Genomic DNA, 21,680 nt, shown 5'->3' on the forward strand with positions numbered 1-21,680 from the left:
CCAGTTCATGTGGAGTACATGACATGATTACTTTTACATGTCGGTAGTAAAAGCGGCTCTGAGGTTACAGGTATCAACCCATGCTGGAACACGCATTGTAGCAATTGGTGTAGCCCCCACCGGTGGCAACGCAGGCGCTGACTCTATCATCCAGTTGATCATGCAGATGGCGAATATGGTCATGGGATACGCCTGTTCGACGTGTTTACGTAGCTATGTAAGAGTTATTGGTTGACGAGCCTCAAGAGACACTTCTCGTCCCATCATATCCCAAGGTGCTTGATTGGAGGCAAGTCTTGCAAAGCACGTTCAGTTTCACGGGCTGTGTGGGGGTGAGCACGATTCTGTTGAAACAACAAATCACCTTCTTGTTGCAAGAAATGCAAAATAACGGATCTAACAATATTAGCGTCCCAAACAGAAACACCCAAGGTCAACACGAGTTGTAGCTTATAGCATCCCAGACCGTAAGGCCTGGAATGGGGCAAGTTTGTCTTGGACGAATGCACTCTATAAGATGGGGCATATCCGGTCTATACGCGTAAACAACCATTACGTGCGTCCAGGGAGAATCTGCTTCCAATGTTGCAGACCACTGCCCGCAATTCCAAGTGATTCTCTGATGGCACTAGGCGAGCTGTTCACGGAGACTGGCTAGATATGTGCTTGCCTGTAGTCGCAACGAAAATAAATAGTTCGCAACGGATCATGTTGACAGCTCTTGACACATAATTCCTCTTATCACTGCTGCGGTAGCTGTTCGATCTGCCACTGCTGCCCTTACAATACGACGATCCTGGCAGGCGTCTATGCTGCGTGGAGGTCCAGAACCTCGTCTGCAGGTGTGAGATCGTTCACGTGACGGCTGATACCAGCGTCATTGCACAACCGACGCAGCATGTCCAACTTGTGTGGAAATTCCCGGAAAGACCATCCCATTACTCGGAAGGTCATGATTTGACGCCTTTCAAACTCGCCCAGTTGGCTGTAAGCAATACGAGTGCCTTTTCATGACATGGCAGCCTGCTTGTTTCACGTATGCTTCACATTAAGCCCTCTGGCTATGAGCTTTGTTATGGCATTCCACAGATGGCTCATAACCAAAGGGCTATGAGCATCTACTATTCTGTAGTTTGCGTATGCCGTCATCGGATCGAAATCGACGTCGTGTTTCCAGGTGTACTAATGTTTTTCCGGTAGAGTATAATCTTACCTAACATCTGTCATGTTGAATTGCAGGGCACCTGACGGTGTTCGTATACGATGAATCTCGCTATGGGTAATTAAATCTACCTAAGTTTACAGCTGTGATGGTTTTCTAAACTTTCATATTAATAAGCTATGGGAACATAAACATATATGGATTCTAATGTGAGCAGTACTGATGTGCAGAACGGTACACAAACAGGAAACATTCCGGCCGTGTTCTTGATTGTAGAAATAGCAGGTAGCTAAGTAGAGGAAAGAACTTCAACACTTCCTTGTGACATACAGAAGTAACAAGGTAACTATGTAGCACTCATTACCAGTCAAATCTTTAATGGGAAATAAATGATTACTCTACTTTACAGTGATAACAGTCTTAATGAACACTCCATACAATGTAGGAAAAATGAATGACACACGTTGTTACATAGTAGTATCAATACGAAAATGGTCACTAGCCAAAATCTTCAACAACACAGTCTTATTAACAAGATGGCGCTAATGTTCCACCTCGGAAAAGTGCTAATCCTGGATCCGCTTGTCAGCGGATGTGAACAGACATTTCTGCAGAGCAGAGCGTAGTATCTGCAGGTCTTCAGCACACAGGCTTTTGTCACCGCTCCAACCTCAGGTTGATTCCGCCAATTGGTGTCGGCACTGGGCTGCTCGGAGCCAAGCGTAGCTTCATGTCTCCAACAGGCAGTAAGTCAATGTTTGACAGCAGATGTACTATCGCCGTCTTCACCTGCATCAACGCGAACCGCATACCTGCAACAAAAAAAGCGAGACATCACTTTGTTAAAGGTGCGAAAAATAATGTTAGATATTATCTTATCACTCTTGAAATATTGTAGTGAATAAAAAAAAATATTTTATTCAACATCTCACATAAGATTTTTTTATAAGTTTCGAAATTATTCTGTCAACTGAACCAGTATTGATTCTTTATAGCCATAGAGAGGTATCAGGAGTTTATAAGCGTTGAAATCCTTTAGTACAAGTGTTTTAATCAACGTAAGGTGTTCGGCAATGAATTCCTTATAAACCATAATGTGCAGCGTGCTAGCTTGCGAGAGAGGATGGAATTACGACCATCTATCTCGTACACAGACCACTCTGAGTGTGGTTACACGGTTTTCCACGAGGTTTAAGGGAATTATGAAATGGTCCCTAGTCTTCATGTCTTAAAATATGAGGCACAAGCAAACTTGTATAACTATTGTAGGCTTCCCTAGACTACCGTACATAAACGTACACTAAGTTTTCAGCCGGCCGAAGTGGCCGTGCGGTTAAAGGCGCTGCAGTCTGGAACCGCAAGGCCGCTACGGTCGCAGGTTCGAATCCTGCCTCGGGCATGGATGTTTGTGATGTCCTTAGGTTAGTTAGGTTTAACTAGTTCTAAGTTCTAGGGGACTAATGACCTCAGCAGTTGAGTCCCATAGTGCTCAGAGCCAACTAAGTTTTCGTAGTATCTTTGGTCAGATACAGTAGTATCTGCATTTCCTGTTGCATACCTACTCGGCGTTACCTCATAATGATCGTTCCCTTTCCGTAATCAATCAGTGTCTTACTAGATTCCCCTAAACGCCAGAAGTGGTGAACCTTGTAGAAACCGAGTGAATATATATAAAGGGCCGGGTAACCTACGGAACACGTTTTTTTCTGCAAAGTAATCCTCCTGCCTCTTACTCAATATTAAAGAGTGTTTATAGTAAAACTCAAATTTTCAACGTCTAATTCAGGTTTTATTGTTTATTTGTAACGTCAAACCGAGGGATGTTGTAGCAAAAATTAGGAAAACAAGCTAGATTTATCATATAGCCCTATAAAACGCAATTTTCTCAACAGAAAGCTAAAAAAATGCAAAACAAAAACATATCAAACATCGCATACATACTTCGTCGAACTTTCCTCATAAACAATTTTCGCATTTATCAATAATAACAGGAAACTCTTGCATTTCATCAAGATGAAGAACGTTCTATTGAGAACAAAATAACAACAATAATTACACATTTTCTAATGCTTGCGCATGTAAAATGTACTTGCATAAAAAAATAACGACTTCGGTTACGTAAAAGTGCAGAAGTCACACTATCAATTAACTTCTATTAATTACAAAATCCAATTTATATTCTGTATAGATATAATATACAGAATAGACTAACACTGAATGATGTGCAATTCTAATTACGTGAAAAAAAAAACTAAACAAACAAACAAAAAACAAAGACTAATCGTCGGCTCCCATTTTCTTTCTCACATTTCCTTTGTGTGTGTGTGTGTGTGTGTGTGTGTGTGTGTGTGTGTGTGTGTGTCCAATTCTCCCCATACTACCGGCAATCCTGCCATTTACTATGTCATTTATGTAGTGTATCAAAAGTGCCGAACCGTAGTTTTCACAAAGCTCAATTCTACAAACAGTTAATATATTATAAGAGATAGAATTAAGTTTACATAATTCAGAGACAGGTGGAGCCCACAAATTCCGTCCCAATTGTAACTGACGTCTCAGGCGACAGGAGGCGCCACCGGCCACGAACTTACATAAAACAAGCTATGCCAGATCTTGAAGTAATGGAAACCACATGACGGGGTAATCCTTCAGAAACAGAGAGAGGATGTGCGGCAAACTTCGCTCTTGACGTTTATCAAAAAATGTACTTTTGAATTTTGATACAAAAGAAAGTTTTCTATCTACCTTTTGCAAGAAGACAGACAATAAAGAATTCGATTTGGTAACATAGTAGCATTGGTAACGTGTTTCAAGTTTTTTATAGAACTCGAAACCGCCTCCGACATCTTGTAGGCGTCATGAATGATAACGATGTGGACTATACTACGCAATGTTTAGTGTTTTAACCCCCCCCCCCCCCCTCCCTTAGATCTTTGTTTAATGTTTTCCTTTGCCAAAGATCTTAGTCCTATAAGTAAAGAGAGCTTCACTGCAGGTTTAAACGCAGCCAAAACATCTCAGACAAACAGAAGCTAAAAGATGTCAAAGTTAGCGTAAGGAGGGCTATGCGTGAAGCGTTCAGTGAATTCGAAAGTAAAATTCTATGTACCGACTTGACAGAAAATCCTAGGAAGTTCTGGTCTTGCCTTAAATCAATAAGTCGATCGAAACAGCATATCCAGACACTCTGCGATGATGATGACATTGAAACAGAAGATGACACTCGTAAAGCTGAAATACTAAACACTTTTTTCCAAAACTGTTTCACAGAGGAAGACCGCACTGCAGTTCCTTCTCTAAATACTCGCATGGACGAAAAAATGGCTGACATCGAAATAAGTGTCCAAGGAATAGAAAAGCAACTGAAATCACTCAACAGAGGAAAGTCCGCTGGACCTGACGGGATACCATTTTGATTTTACACAGAGTACGCGAAAGAACTTGCCCCCTTTCTAACAGCCGTGTACCGCAAGTCTGTAGAGGAACGGAAGGTTCCAAATGATTGGGAAAGAGCACAGCTAGTCCCAGTTTTCAAGAAGGGTCGTCGAGCAGATGCTCAAAACTGTAGGCCTATATCTCTGACATCGATCTGTTGTAGACTATTAGAACATGTTTTTTGCTCGCGTATCATGTCATTTCTGGAAACGCAGAATCTACTCTGTAGGAGTCAACATGGATTCCGGAAACAGCGATCGTGTGGGACCCAACTCGCTTTATTTGTTCATGAGACCCAGAAAATATTAGATACAGGCTCCCAGGTAGATGCCATTTTCCTTGACTTCCGGAAGGCGTTCGATACGGTTCCGCACTGTCACCTGATAAACAGAGTAAGAGCCTACGGAATATCAGACCAGCTGTGTGGCTGGATTGAAGAGTTTTTAGCAAACAGAACATAGAATGTTGTTCTCAATGGAGAGACGTCTTCAGACGTTAAAGTAACCTCTGGAGTGCCACAGAGGAGTCTTATGGGACCATTCCTTTTCACAATATATATAAATGACCTAGTAGATAGTGTCGGAAGTTCCATGCGGCTTTTCGCGGATGATGCTGTAGTATACAGAGAAGTTACAGCATTAGAAAATTGCAGCGAAATGTGGGAAGATCTGCAGCGGATAGGCACTTGGTGCAGGGAGTGGCAACTGACCCTTAACATAGACAAATGTAATGTATTGCGAATACATAGAAAGAAGGACCCTTTATTGTATGATTATATGATAGCAGAACAAACACTGGTAGCAGTTACTTCTGTAAAATATCTGGGAGTATGCGTGCGGAACGATTTGAAGTGGAATGACTATATAAAATTAATTGTTGGTAAGGCGGGTGCCAGGTTAAGATTCATTGGGAGAGTCCTTAGAAAATGTGGTCCACCAACAAAGGAGGTTGCTTACAAAACACTCGTTCGTCCTATACTTGAGTATTGCTCATCAGTGTGGGATCAGTACCAGGTCGGGTTGAAGGAGGAGATAGAGAGGATCCAAAGAAGAGCGGTTCGTTTCGTCACAGGGTTATTAGGTAAACGTGATAGCCTTACGGAGATGTTTAGCAAACTCAAGACTCTGCAAGAGAGGCGCTCTGCTTCGCGGTGTAGCTTGCTGTCCAGGTTTCGAGAGGGTGCGTTTCTGGATGAGGTATCGAATATATTGCTTCCCCTCCTGAGGAGATTACGAATGCAAAATTAAATAGATTCGAGCGCGCACGGAGGCTGTCCGGCAGTCGTTCTTCCCGCGAACCATACGAGACTGGAACAGGAAAGGGAGGTAATGACAGTGGCACGTAAAGTGCCCTCCGCCACACATCGTTGGGTGGCTTGCGGAGTATAAATGTAGATATAGATGTAGATAAGGAATGTGATTTCCGTAATAAAATGTGATTTAGACTTCATTACTATCCATTTTTGATGTTTAAAGATTGCATACACATGATTCAGACACAGTCGCGGCTACAACAAGAAGCATAACTCATTGTATGAAAGGCAGGTAAATTATTTCCATTGCTGTATAAATGGTGTAAATATAGGTTCAGATGACGGTAATATTAGCTGTTTAATCAACGAAAATTTAGTATAATATCACATGGCGATTGGACGAGGATTTCTAGTTATACCGATTAATATAGGTTGTTGGTTGGTTGTTTTTGGGAACGAGACCAGACAGCGAGGTCATCGGTCTCATCGGATTAGGGAAGGAAGTCGGCCGTGCCCTTTTGAAGGAACCATCCCGGCATTTGCCTGGAGCGATTTAGGGAAATCACGGAAAACCTAAATCAGGATGGCCGGACGCGGGACTGAACCGTCGTCCTTCCGAATGCGAGTCCAGTGTCTAACCACTGCACCATCTCGCTCGGTCCGAATAATATGCTCGTGTGTCACTGAAAAGGTATCATTTAATATAAAGGGGCCAAGTTTAGTATGAATCGGAAAATACTTAGTTACGATTTAATTACGGCAGAAAACTTACAGTTGCATAAATGGCAGATCTTAGAATTACATTTTTACCACATAACGCATAGGCTGCAGAACGGTACTAAGCCCTTATCGAGCTTTCCTAAACAGTGTACAAAATAAAATGAATCTGAAGATCCTTTGTCAGCTTAACAAATCAGTAGTTCTCACGGAGCTTCATACGGGGAAAAGTCTTTAATACACTGCAAAAAAGATAAACGTAGCGCACTAACGCATGTCAGTAAAATAATCTGTTAAAGTAAAGAAAACTTACAAGGACTGATTGTAAACACGATCTTTAATGGCAAGTACAGGTTATCCAGTTCATACTATTGCATTCTGCCTCAGCAGCGCCGGAAAAACCACAAAGTAATGGAAACACTTGGAAAACTTTTATCTCGTTTGCTATGTCTGTCAGTATTTCCGGCGTCTTTATTGCTGTGTAATTCATTATTATCAGGATGGTTTTATGTATGCACAATAGAAAGTTGAAAATTTTTTGGTCTGTCCCCACGATGATACTGTTGTCAGAGAAACGTTTGTATCTAGTGGCACAGCCGGCCGGAGTGGCCGAGCGCTTCTAGGCACTTCAGTCTGGAACCGCGCGACTGCTACGGTCGCAGGTTCGAATCCTGCCTCAGGCATGGATGTGTGTGATGTCCTTAGGTTAGTTAGGTTTAAGTTGTTCTAAGTTCTAGGGGACTCATGACCTCAGCTGTTAAGTCCCATAGTGCTCAGAGTCATTTGAACCATTTTTTTGGTGGCACACGTACTACGTTAACGTAAGTCAAGGGCCAACATGACTATCGTTTCATTCAAATAATAAAGATGGCCTACTCCTTCCTCTGTATTCTGTTTGTTTCGGGCGATATAGCACCAACGGTGATATGTCCCAAATTACTCAAGATGTATAAGGAGCCTGCTCCATCAGTTTGAAAAGTCGAGCTGAATCTGAAAGTACTTCACTTGATGATGATCCACAACCACAAAACGTCTCTGGCGATAGGATTTTAATGTTCTATGACCAAGCTAACGCTATAGGATTATGTAACATTTTTTACAACGAAAAATCTCTTCTACAAAAATCAACATGGATTTCGCAAACAGAGATCATGCAAAACTGAGCTTGCTCTTTTCCTCCATGAGATTTATAGCGCTGCAGACAGCGGCACTCAGGTTGATGCGGTGGTCCTTGACTTCAATAAGGCATTTGTCACAGAGCTGCGCACGGCTGGTCCCGGCGGAGGTTCTAGTCCTGCCTCGGGCATGGGTGTGTGTGTGTGTGTGTTTGTACTTAGGATAGTTTAGTTTAAGTAGTGTGTAAGCTTAGGGACTGATGACCTTAGCAGTTAAGTCCCATTAGATTTCACACACATTTTTGCACAGACCTGCGCAAGACTCAGGTTGATGCTATGGTCCCTGACTTCAGTAAGGCATTTGTCACGTACAGGGACAGAACTCAACTCCTTGCTCTTAACGGAACGCAGTCGAAGGATGTAAACGTAATTTTTGTAGTACCGCAGGAAAGTGTGATAGAACCGTTATTGATTACAGTGTATGTAAGTAATCTAGTAGAAAATATCTGAAGCTCTTTTAGAATGTTCGCAGATGATACGGTTGTATATAAGAAAGCAGCAACACCAGAAGACAGTAACGATTTGCAGAATGACAAATGGACGACTGATGAATGGTGCAGTCTCTGGCAGCTGAGCCTGAACGTAAATAAATGTTACATACTGTGCATACATAGGAAAAGAAATCCACTTATATACAGCTAAACTACTGATGAAAAACCGCTGGAAACAGTATCTGCCGTAAAATATCTAAAATTAAATATCCAGAACGACCTTAAGTGGAACGACCGTATAAAACAAATGCTAGATGCCAGACAGATTCATAGGAATATGTTTAAGGTAACTTAACTCATCCGAGACGGAAGTGACTTACAAGTCGCTTGTTCGACAGACTCTTGAGCACTGTTCATCAGAGCTAATACAGAGGCTTACCATGCACCATTCGCGAGTTGAACAGGGAAGAGGGGATACGTTACTGATTCCAAAAGTACATTCCGCCACTCAGCTTTAGGTGGATTGCGGACTATGATGTAGATGTGGGTGAGGTCTATTTTACGTGAACATTTTACTATGAAACAATTTTGTTCAAGAGGTTCTCCTCCGTAGCTCAGTGTTCCGCGGGGATGACTGCAATGCAGAGGACCTTGATTCGATTCCTGGTACTGTCAAAGATTTCTCGTGGTGAGGGGGACTGGTACTTGGTCCACTCAACCTCGTGATGCCAACTGAGGAGCAAACTGAATGAGAAGCAACGTCTCCAAGCTGTGAAAAGTCAACTAAACGGCCTGCAGAATGATGGGTTGACCAGATGCCCCTACATACCACAACTGCATGACGCAACAAGGCACAGGATGACACTGCAGTCGGGCCTTCAGGACCAGGGCGAGAGGCACGTTTGTATTTTACTTGCTCCAGATGAGTGTCACATTTCTGGCATATTTAGCCCGGAAAAACGCGAATACGAAATCGTCAGTAGTTCTTGGAACTTTTCCAGCAGTGTCTGAGTGGACTGATCTGTTACGGTGGACAAAATGATCTACACCATCAAAGCAGACACGGAACAACAGTCTAGTCACAAGGGAAACTCTCCAATGTGCGCCCCACAGATTCAGTGGTAAGCAGATCCAGTGGACAGTCTGTCAAAAAACGAACACGGACCAAGCATAACAACAAGAAGAAGATTTACTGAACTACAAAAATAGAAGAAAAATAAGAACAATGAACGGGCCACGTTGAAGATGTGTAACATCTAGCGAATCTCTGTAGCCATGGCGCCGTGGTTCTTTGGGCACTGTATTAGACTGCGAATTTTTAGATCCGTGTTCAGAGCACCCTAACGTCCTTTTTTTCACGAAATTGTGAACTGTCTGTTCATTATATTCAGATTTGTGTCTGTGTCTTGATGTAACGTCAGTTTGCAACAGCGAATGGTAAGGAGGAGACATCCAAACGTACCTACCAACTCCTCGCTCTACCCAAGTACCAAATGATGTGACTCTTGCGTTCCGTTTTGAAAATTTTGACTTGTGAATTCCTTTGTTGTAACTTAGTTCACACCCGTTTATTTGTTGTTTTCATTTCTGTGAGAGGTCTATTCGGCATCTCGCCCGCTCTCACTATTCATCACATTTATTTGCGACGGTAATATATCCTTGCCACATGACTCATATTCTACAACCAATGTATAGCATGACAATTGCCCAGACTACAGAAGGAAAAGGGAGACGTCAATGACCGGACAAAAAGTTCATAATTTTATGAAGAAAAGGTGAACGAGAGAAATCTGAACACGGATCTTCAGTTTGCAGTCTAGCCCGCATCTCGTGGTCGTGCGGTAGCGTTCTCGCTTCCCACGCCCAGGTTCCCGGGTTCGATTCCCGGCGGGGTCAGGGATTTTCTCTGCCTCGTGATGGCTGGGTGTTGTGTGCTGTCCTTAGGTTAGTTAGGTTTAAGTAGTTCTAAGTTCTAGGGGACTGATGACCACAGATGTTAAGTCCCATAGTGCTCAGAGCCATATATTTGCAGTCTAACACCGTGAACAGACAACCACGACACTAAGGCTCTTGTAAACAAAGCTTGCCCGTTCAGTGTTTCTATTTTACTTCTGTTTCCACGGTTCAGTACACCCACTTCCTGTTTCCATGTTTGACCTGTGTTCAGTTTTTGATGGTCTATCCACTAGGCCATATTACCACTGAAAATATGGGGGTGCCGTGGGCAGTTTCCGTTGTCAGTAATTATAAGGCAGCATCTGAGATAGCTGAGTCGATTTTCAGCGTAGAAAATGACCGGTTCTTGTTTATTACAAAGGCTGAGAAAGATAACTGACCAATGCACTGAGGTGACAGAAGTCACGAATAGCAATATCCACATATACAGCTGGCGGTAGTAGCGCCTTCAGAAGGTTCAAAGGGCAGTGCATTAGCGGAGTTCTCAATAGCACTCAGGTGATTCATGTGAAAAGGTTTGCAACATGATTACGGCCGCATAGTACGAATTAACAGACTGTGAACACGAAAGCGTAGTTGGAGCAATGGGACATTGAATTTCGGAAATGGTTAGGGAATTCAGTATTCCGAGATCCACAGTGTCAAGAGTGTGCCGACGATACCATATTTCAGGCATCACCTCTCACCACGGACAACACACACTTAACGATCGAGAAGAGCGGCGTTGGGGTGGATCTGTCAATGCTAACAGACAAGTAACACTGCGCGAAACAGCCTTAGAAATCAATGTGGGACGTACAATGAAGTCTCCGTTAGAATAGTGCTGCGAATTTGACGTTAATGTGCTATGGCAGCAAACGACTGATCGGAGTGCCTTTGGTAGCAACACAACATCGGCTGCAGCACCTCTCCTGGGCTCGTGACCACATCGGCTGGACCCTAAACGACTGGAAAGCCTTATCCTGTCTGTTCAGATGAGTTCCGATTTCAGTTGGTAAGAGCAGATGGTAGGGTCTGAGTGGGTGCAGACCCCACGAAGCCATGGACGCAAGTTGTCAACAAGGCACTGGCACGGACGTCTGGACCAACTGAACTGATCACTGAATTGGAAAAGAATTATGTTCGGCTATGGAGATCATCTGCAGCTACTCATTGACGTCATGTTCCCAAACAACGACGCAATTTTTATGGATGACTATGCGCAATGTGCAAGGCCACAATTATTCAAAAATGGTTCAAATGGCTCTGAGCACTATGGGACTCAACTGCTGAGGTCATTAGTCCCCTAGAACTTAGAACTAGTTAAACCTAACTAACCTAAGGACATCACAAACATCCATGCCCGAGGCAGGATTCGAACCTGCGACCGTAGCGGTCTTGCGGTTCCAGACTGCAGCGCCTTTAACCGCACGGCCACTTCGGCCGACACAATTATTCTCCATTGGTTTGGAGAACGTTCTGGACAGTTCGAACGAATAGTTCGGCCGCCCAAATCGCCCGACACACAGCCTCTGAAACAACTATTTGATAAAATATGTGATTAGGAAGGCAGGGTCGCTAAGGAAAAAAATCGTTTTTCATCGGTGCACCCCTTTACAGAGCGTACATATCTATATCTACATCTACATTTAAATATGCAATTGCATCTATACACCGCCAGCTTTCTAATGGTGTGTTGCGGTGAATACCTCTATTGATCCCTTTCCCATTCGCGCAAGGTACGTGGATAGAACGACTGTCAACAAAATTCGGTACTAGCTGTAATTTGTCGAATTTACTCGCTGCAGTCAATTTGCGAGACGTATCTAGGAGGAAGCAATGTTTTGTTCAACTCTATTAATTCAACTTGGTAAGCACTGTCGAGCTTAGCTAGTTAGCACATGGGTGAGTGACCGCCCTGGTCTGAAGCCAATCGGAAAGAAACTTGGCCGGCCGCTGTGGCCGAGCGGTTCTAGGCGCTTCAGTTCTGAACAGCTCTGCTGCTACGGTCGCAGGCTCGAATCCTGCCTCGGGCATGGATGTATGTGATGTCCTTAGGTTAGTTAGGTTTAAATAGTTCTAAGTCTAGGGGACTGATGAAATCAGTTGTTAAGTCCCATCATGCTTAAAGCCATTTGAAGCATTTGAAGGAGAAACTTGGGTGAAACCTAACAGTGGCAGGAAGAGCGGTGTGCTAACCATATCTACGTTCACGGTCACTTGCCATTTCCTGCACCGTTCGTCAGCCTCTGCATATTTTCCTGCAGTTCACTACAGTCTTCTGACGTCGCGACCTCCGAACAGGCAACCCAATCGTCTGCAAACAGCCACATGGAGTCTGTGACGTTATCCACTAGATCAATTCTGTATGTATTGTAAACTATAACGCCGCGCGTAGTGGCCGCGCGGTTTGAGCCACCATGTCGCGGTTTGCACGGCCCCTCCCGCCGGATGTTCGAGCATTCCCTCGGACATGGGTGTGTGTGTTGTTCTTAGCCTAAGTTAGTTTAATTGGAGTTGGAACGCCCTATCACGACAATGTTAAATTTAGTGACTTGGCTTCCCTGTATATCAGGAACCACTGTAGCCATTGACATGAGTTTTACAGGACATTAAACTGAACGTTCTGAGTCTACTGAACTTCAATAATTGAATTTCAGGTACGACTTTCGGAAAAACAATTTTTTAATTCCACAGTTAAAATTTTGTGTACTTTTTTGTACGTTATCCCAAATAATTTTAATTATACGTATCATATTGCTGTTCTTTTAGTTCAGTAGACTCACGATATGTATGTTATTACTCCCTGAAAATTTGAATTCTCTTCGAAGTGGTTTCTGAGATTTAGGGAAAAATGCAACGGAAAATGTAAATTTTCAGAAACGACATCTCAAGTTTCAGAAGACTGTAACTCTCTTAATATCTGCTTAATTTCTTATTTTTAGTCACTCAGAAGCACCCTGCACCATACTGTATATCATCCTCTTGATCTTTTTCCAAGTTTTTTCTTCTTTTCTTCTTTCTGGACTCCTTAACGGCCAACTGTGCTGCATACTCTGCTTTATCATTGCGAACCTTGTCCATCCGTTCAAGTTCTCTGATGCAGTTAGCTCCAGGATTAATTCCCATAAGCTGTAACACTTTACCCTATCAATGTTGCCATCATTAAAATCAATAACAGCATCACTGACCCCCACTTTAGTGTCTTCATTCCAAGAAAAACATTTTTTGGTAAGCGAGTCCGTATAAGATTATTGAACGATTCATTGGGATTTTGAGTCTGAACATGCAGACACTTCTTCAGTAATTCAGGATTTTCCAGATCTCTGTAAATAGGTTTTATGATATCCATCACTGCTGCTGTGATGGAATGTTTATGGCTATATGAACTGTTTGAGTACTGGGCATTGCGGTAATTCCACCATGAATCAGGTCCACGAGGGCAAAGGTGGTGTACTGGTTTTTCATCAGTTGACAGTCTGTGGAAGAAGGTAGTCCATACTGCCTGCTTCATTTCCAACAAATCCTCAGTATTATTTCTAATTTCCATCCCATAATACTGCTGTAGTTCATCAATCATTTTGTCTGTCAGCCTGCCTCTTATGGTTTTACCATCAGAAAGTTTCTTGTCTCTCAGACTTTGTTTCAACTTTACTGTTTTTGACAGTGTTGCCAATACAAACACGTAATTTAACATTTATAACTCAGCAATCCACAGCCATCTGCATAAAAAACTATTGGTTTTATTAGCTCTTGAAGTCATGCACGTAAAAATTTTAACGTTTTCAACCGGTGTAAGTTATATTTAAAAAAATAAAATAAAATACTTCCCATGTGAGTTTATAAGTGATATATCATTTTATTCGGAAAATTGCAAATTTTATAATGAGATAAAAGTCCGAAAATGTGAAAAAAAAATTTCCATTCTAACTCCCCTTAAGTAGTGTGTAAGTCTAGGGACCGATGACCTCTGCACTTTGGTCCCTTATGAATTCACACTCATTTGAATATTTGTAAACGATAACGTTCGTATCAAAATTTCTTCGGGTATTCCTAGAATTATGTTTGCGTCTGTCGATTTTGTTACGTTAAGAGCGACGTGTTGAATTGTTTCAGCAAGGACCTCTTGGATCCTGTCACAAATTCAATAACCTCGTATTTTATTCATTATATGACAGTACGGTCTGCATAGAAAGACCTCCTGAAGTCAAGGAACACGGCACCAATCAGAGCGCCGATGTCCGGAGTTTCACTACGTTTTTGTTTTCGGAATCCATGTCGACTTTTATACAGCAAATTTTCTTCTTCAAATTATTATAATGCATAAGCATAAGACATTCCGTAATTCTTCATCTGACTGGCGTCGGCGATATACGCCTATAATTATGTGCACCTTTTCTACAACCGTTGATGATAACGGGAATGATGACAATGGAAAAACGGAGGTATTTGATTACGAATTGTAGTTGCGGACTCCTAGCTTAACCAGATTCCATCTGTCTCCACACTTACACACCGAGTGAGATACAACAGTGGTAGAACGCTGGATTCCACCTTTCGCGAAGCTACATACCGATTTAGGTTGAATACTGTTTCCACTCGTCTCCACACCTAAACACCAAGTGAGGAACCGCAGTGGTACAACACCGGAGTCCATCTGTCTAGCACATACACACTCAATGACGTACCACAGTGGTAGAGCACTGATTCCACCTGTGCCTACACCTACACACCAAATGAGATGTTGCGGCGGTAGAACACCATGCAAGATTTGATATGGGATAGGTATCCTGCTGATACTTATATTATTTAAAAGTAACAATAACAAACATTCAAAAATAGGATAAGGTATAAATAAAGACCTTGTTGGACGTCCCTACCAAACGAAGGAGACAGATTAACACAACAAATATTTCTGGTGTTCTAGAGAAAGATGCTAACCGCAGCTTGAATCACAGAATTGAGACAAGAATTGGAAAGACAAAAAACATCAAAGGGTCAGAAGGAATGGACAGAAATTGTTTCAGAAGTAAGATCCACAATTTAGAAGGGGCGAAACAAACGCAGGGAATAATATGGGCGTAGAAAGCCAACATAACAATATAGTCTGTGAATTTTTGTAGACAATTTATGCCGAATTGTATTATCTCCATGCGTAAAAGCTGTGTACCGTCGTCTTACATGATTTAGAGCTGTTGTCTTTGACATCTGCCTCAAACACTTCAGTTCTGAATTTATCTGAAAATCGTATATATCGCCAACTGTTAGTTGGTTAGAGTCGACACTAAATGTAGTTACTGACGAACGTGTAGCATCTGCACGTCAGAAACTTTACAACGATACTTGCGTGTCAGTTACATTGGAACTGCAAACATGTTCATATGAAATACTAATTTTTTAAGTAAAAAGCTATAAATATGATAAATGGAGTGACTCACCAATGCAAATGCGTGGACCTTCACCAAAAGGCAGAAAGCTGAAAGGATGCCTCGATGCCTTCTGCTCCATAGAGAAGTGCTCCGGGTCGAATTCCTCAGGGTTTCGATAGAACTTCTTGTCATGATGGAGTCCCAGGACTGGAACGATCACCTTTGTCCCTTTTTCCAAGACACAATCGTGTCCTGGCAGCTTATAATCCTTCTCGACCTCACGATTCAGAAGTGGAGCGGCGGGGTGCATTCGAAGGGTTTCTGTAAAAAAAAGGACATATCTCAAAGTAGATATCTTAAGGAGTATTCTAAAGTGCCACTCCACGTAAAGTCTTATTGCTCCTCATATATAATCATAGTAATCTCGGTTGAGTAAGAGAAGATCTGTCATTCAGAAGTTCGTGAACTGTTTGGTTTGTGTCCTGGGTTCTTTTATAACCGGTGTTTGCTGCGCTATGAACAGTAAGACAGGTAACAGGGTAGGACGCTATGAGCGGAAGGGTTATTGAATTATTATTAGAAGGATTCAAAATGCGGCAACGTCCATCATCATACAGGTTTTCATGCCCATACGACAAGTCGACGATGAGGAAATAGGGATTATAAATGTCGGTGCAGAGAAATTCATAAAATATGAGAAAAGAATGTGAATCTGACAGTCGTAGGTGACTGGAACGTTATTACATGGCAAGGGATGGGAGGCAAGGGTACTGGAAAATAGAATACCCATTAGCAACACAAGACATTCAAGTAAAGTCCATTAAGTTTGCGAGAGAAAATGTAACTGGTTCATGTCGTGACATCCTTATAAACACTTTATTATTATTCTTATGTCAATTATATGATATGTTATAACAAAACATTTATAAATGAGATATTTTTATTTTGTATAATACAATGATGTGCGAAAGAAACTGGTATAGATATGCGTATTCAAATGTAGGGAGATGTAAACAGGCAGGATAAGCGGCTGCGATCAGAAACGCCTCTTTAAGACAACAAGTGTCTGGCGCAGTTATTACATAAAAATGGTTCACATGGCTCTGAGCACTATGGGACTTAACTTCTGAGGTCATCAGTTCCCTAAAACTTAGAACTACTTAAACCTAACTAACCTAAAGACATCACACACATCCATGCCCTAGGCAGAATTCGAACCTGCGAGCGTAGAGTTATTAGATCGGTTACTGCTGCTACAACGGCAGGTTCTCAAGATTTAAGTGAGTTTGAACTTAGTGTTATTATCGGCACACAAGCGATGGGACACAGCATCTCCGAGGTAGCGATGAAGCGTAGATTTTCCCGTTCGACTATTTCACGAGTGTACCGTGAATATCATGTATCCGGTATAACATCAACCCTTCGACATCGTTGCACCCGGAAAAAGATCCTGCACGAACGGGACCAATGACTTAAGCGAATCGTTCAACGTGACAAAAGTTCAACCCTTCCGCAAATTGCTGCAAATTTCAATGGTGGGCCATCAACAAGTGCCAGCGTGTGAACGTCATCGACGTGTGAACGTCATCGACGTGTGAACGTCATCGATATGGGCTATCGGAACCGAAGGCTCACTAGTGTACTCTAGATGACTGCACAGCACAAAGCTTTGCGCTGTTGATGAGTGGAAACTTGTTGCCTGGTCGAACGAGTCTCGTTTCAAATTATATCGAGGGATGGACGTGTACGGGTATGGTGACAAACTCACCAAACCATCGTCCCTGCAAGTCAGGAGAGGACTTTTCAAGTTGTTGGAGGCTCTGTGATGGTACATGGGACGTGTGCAGATGGAGTGATATGGGACCCCTGATACGTCTAAACAAGACTTTGATAGGTTGCACATACGTAAGCATCCTGTCTGATCACCTGCATCCATTCATATCCATTGTGCGCCCCGACGGACCTGGGTAATTTGCAAGAGGACAATACGACACCCCACACGTCCAGACTTGCTATCGTGTGGCTTCAGGAACACTCTTCTGCATGTAAACACTCTCGATGGCTGCCAAGCCTCCCAGACATTAACATTATTGATCGTATCTGCAGTGCTATGCAACGTGCTGTTCAGAATAGATCTGCACCCTCTCGTACTCTTAGGGATTTATGGACAGCCCTGTAGGATTCATGGTGTCAGTTCCCTCCAGCTCTACTTCACTCAACAGTCGAGTCCATACGACATGATGCTGCGGCACTTCTGCGTGCTCGAGGGGGCCCTACACAATATTAGACAGGTGTACCAGTTTCTTTGGCTCTTCAATGTAAAATAAACAATGGTATTCTAACCATGCACGATATCTGTTGGCTTCTCGTGGATGATTAATAACAAACGAGAGTAAAATTACGTAATAGAACTGCTTTGATTTTTCAGAAAATCTTCAGGGGTCTGTGTGTGTGTGTGTGTGTGTGTGTGTGTGCAGGTGTGTGTGTGTGTGTGTGTGTGTGTGTGCGTGTGTGTGTGTGTGTGTAGAGTACATAAATGACAGATTAAAGAATCTGATAATGATAATTAGGGGTGGAGCGATAGTCTTCTTGGACATTAGTGGGTAATGCTCGTTTCACAACAATTCCAACGAACGTGATGTCATTTTGACGACACGTGCAATATTGATGACGGCGTGATCGGCTATCGACTTTCTGACAAGGAAGAATATGACTATTATTCCTCCTCGATTAAGTCGAAGTTATTTAAGTTCTCATCTTAAGTTCTTGCATAAGCACACACTCGGAAGTCGCTGTATATTCGGAAATAAAGAGACAAATGTTTGTGAGAAGAAAAAATACAAATTTTATATCAACTCGTTTTAGTCACAGCATTTAAAGCTACACCTTTATGTTCCAGCCAAACCACATACACGGAAATCATCATGTATTCGCAGATAGTCAGATGTTAGTGAAAAAGGAGAATATGAATTTTATTGGTGCTCACTTCAGTCTCAGCATTTAAAGCTGCACCCTTAGGTTCCTGTCCAACCTCACCCTCGGAAAACGCCACACATTCGTAGATAAACAGCGAAATATTTCTGACGAAGAAGAATACGAATGTTAATGTTCCTCGTTTCACTCGCATCAATTTAAAATGTCCTCGTAGGTTTCTCCCTAATGACACACTCGAAAGGTGGTACATACTCGAAAATAAAGAGACAAATATTTGCGACAATGGAGAATATGAGTTTTACTGATGCTCGTTTCAGTCGCAGCAATTTAAGCCATCGTCTTAGGCTCCTGCCTAACCATATATTCGTAAATCGCTAAATATTTATTTCACCCTTCGTTCTCAAATCGGACTGAACGTAAATACCATCCAATATTGCAGAACATATTTGTATTACGTTCACAAGAAATTAACAGAACGTGTTAACGACGGTAACATGGAAAATGAAATTACATATAACGGGATCCGAACCAACAACTTTCGACTCCAGAAACCACAACATTATTCATTAAGCAGCTAATCATGAATGTTTGCCTCAGGTCTTTGTAATTATATTCTATCTTGAATTATTGACGATAGTAACTCACTCCTAAGGGAGCACTGTGTTGAATTGAACTGGGGACCTAGAAAAGAAGGAGAGGCTTCGTCCCCACTGTAGCCCGCAGTCGTACACAACCCCACATCAGGCTACGGCAGTTCACTCACCCCACCGCCGCCCCACACCGAACCCAAGGTTATTGCACGGTTCGGCCCCCAATGGACCCCTACCCTCTCCTCCCCCCCCCCCCCCCTACCTCCCGAGAACGTCTCACACCAGAGACGAGAGTAACCCCAATGATTGGTGAATGCGTACGTGGAGAAAGTGTTTGCGCAGCAATCGCCGACATAGTGTAACTGAGGAGGAATAAGGGGAACCAACCCGCATTCGCCGAGGCAGATGGGAAACCGCCTTAAAACCCATCCACAGACTGGCCGGCACACCGGGCCTCGACACTAATCCGCCGGGCGGATTCGTGCCAGAGACAGGCACGCCTTCCCGGCTGGAAAGCCGTACTTAAGACCACACGGCTAACCGGGCAGGCTTAAGGGAGCATTCTTTTATGAAGGCAATAACCGTCGATAAATCATTACGTGACACTTTATTATAGCAATAATTTTAGTAAATCATTCCAAGAATGTCGTGGTTTTCTAACTCTCCGGTACGCCCGCATGAAATTTTGTGACAGGGCTGTATCGACTGCTAACGAATGTTGATAGTCGATCATGCGCTCATCGATATTTTGTGTGACGTGAAAATGACGTCACGTTTGATGGAATTGTCACCCGTCATATAGGTACAAAGACATTGCTACTGAAGGTAGCGTAGCAAGGAAGGTTTCATGTATTGTGGTCTTTGTTTATTTCGGGGGGCCTTTGTGACTTTAACCGCGGTACGATTTTACATTGCTGTTGTAGATTGCTTTGATATGCATTGTTGTGTATATCATTAAATACCCAAAAAGCAGATGATGGTGTAATAAGTGAACAGCTATATTGTTGATCGTTTGTTTGGTAATTCGCGTTTTCTTCTGTTAATGCCTGTTAGTATGTTAGGATCACATTTCAATTACTACAGTGTGTGAAAAAATCATAATCATACAACGTACCGTTCACAACCTTTTCCAAGTAAGGCATCTGCGTCATTATATCTTCATATGTCACATCGCCGTTGTTCTTTTCCAGTATGTCGTCAACTTCTTCTTGCAGTTTCTTCTGGATATCCGGGTGTCGAGCGAGCTCGTACAGGCAGAAGCTTATCGTGGTGGAGGAAGTTTCGAACCCAGCGAGAAAGAACTCCCACGACTGTGCTGCCACCTCGCTGATCGTCAGTGTCTTACTTTTTTCTGTAAAATACATTTATCTTTCTAGACAATCACTTACGTTATAAAACAAATTACTTTAATGAAGCATAGTCTTACAGTGATTCATGGGACGATACTTTATTGAACTTTCCCACTAGTTACTGTCGATGAGCATTATTGCTACACCACGAAAATGACGTGCTACAGTCGCGAAATTTAACCGACAGGAAGAAGATGCTGTGATATGCAAATGATTAGCTTTTCAGTGCATTCACGCAAGGTTGGCGCCGGTGGCGACACCTACAACGTGCTGACACGAGGAAAGTTTCCAATCGATTTCTCATACACGAACAGCAATTGACCAGCGTTGCCTGGTGAAACGTTGTTGTGATGACTCATGTAAGGAGTGAGAAATGCGTACCACCACGTTTCCGACTTTGATAAAGGTCGGATTGTAGCATATCGCGATTGCGGTTTATCGTATCTCGACATTGCTGCTCCCGTTGGTCGAGATCCAATGACTGTTAGCACAATATGGAATCTGTGGGTTCAGGAGGATAATACGGAACGCCGTGCTGGATCCCAACGGCCTCGTATCACTAGCAGTTGAGATGACAGGCATCTTATCCGCATGGCTGTAAGGGATCGTGCAGCTAGGTCTCGATCCCTTAGTCAACAGATGGGAACGTTTGCAAGACAACAACCATCTGCACGAACAGTTCGACGACGGTTGCAACAGCATGGACTATGAGCTCGGAGACCATGGCTGCGGTTACCCTTGACGCTGCATCATAGACAGGAGCGCCTGCGATGGTGTACTCAACGACGAACCTGGGTGCACGAATGGCAAAACGTCATTTTTTCGGATGAATCCAGGTTCTGTTTACAGCATCATGATGGTCGCATCCGTGTTTGGCGACATCGCGGTGAATGCGCACTGGAAGCGTGTATTCGTCATCGACATACTGGCGTATCACCCGGCGTGATGGTATCGGGTGTCATTGGTTACATGTCTCGGTCACCTCTTGTTCGCATTGCGGCACTTTGAACAATGGACGTTACATTTCAGATGTGTTACGACCCGTGGCTCTACTCTTCATTGTATCCCTGCAAAATCCTACGTTTCAGCAGGATAATACACGAGCGCGTGTTTCAGGTACTGTACGGGCCTTTCTAGATACAGAAAATGTTCGACTTCTGCCCCGGCCAGCACATTCTCCAGTTCTCTCACCAACTGAAAACGTCTGGTCAATGGTGGCCGAGCAACTGGCTCGTCACAATTCGCCAGTCATTGCTCCTGATGAACTGTGGTATCGAGTTGAAGGTGCATGGGCAGCTGTACCTGTACAAGCCATCCAAGCTCTGTTTGAC

General features: G+C 43.0%; 1 protein-coding gene across 1 annotated transcript; it reads right to left on the reverse strand.

The window, feature by feature from the left end:
- Positions 1–1,534: 1,534 nt before the first annotated feature.
- On the reverse strand, positions 1,535–20,364 carry LOC124799014 (probable cytochrome P450 6a13). Its single transcript, XM_047262551.1, has 3 exons — positions 20,115–20,364; positions 15,546–15,797; positions 1,535–1,974 (listed from the first exon to the last, which is right to left on the reverse strand). The coding sequence occupies exons 1-3, from the start codon at positions 20,362–20,364 to the stop codon at positions 1,820–1,822; spliced, it is 657 nt and encodes a 218-aa protein (XP_047118507.1). The 3' UTR covers positions 1,535–1,819.
- Between the last annotated feature and the right edge of the window lie 1,316 nt (positions 20,365–21,680).

This window comes from Schistocerca piceifrons, chromosome 5, assembly GCF_021461385.2.
Source record: "Schistocerca piceifrons isolate TAMUIC-IGC-003096 chromosome 5, iqSchPice1.1, whole genome shotgun sequence".
Taxonomy (NCBI): domain Eukaryota; kingdom Metazoa; phylum Arthropoda; class Insecta; order Orthoptera; family Acrididae; genus Schistocerca; species Schistocerca piceifrons.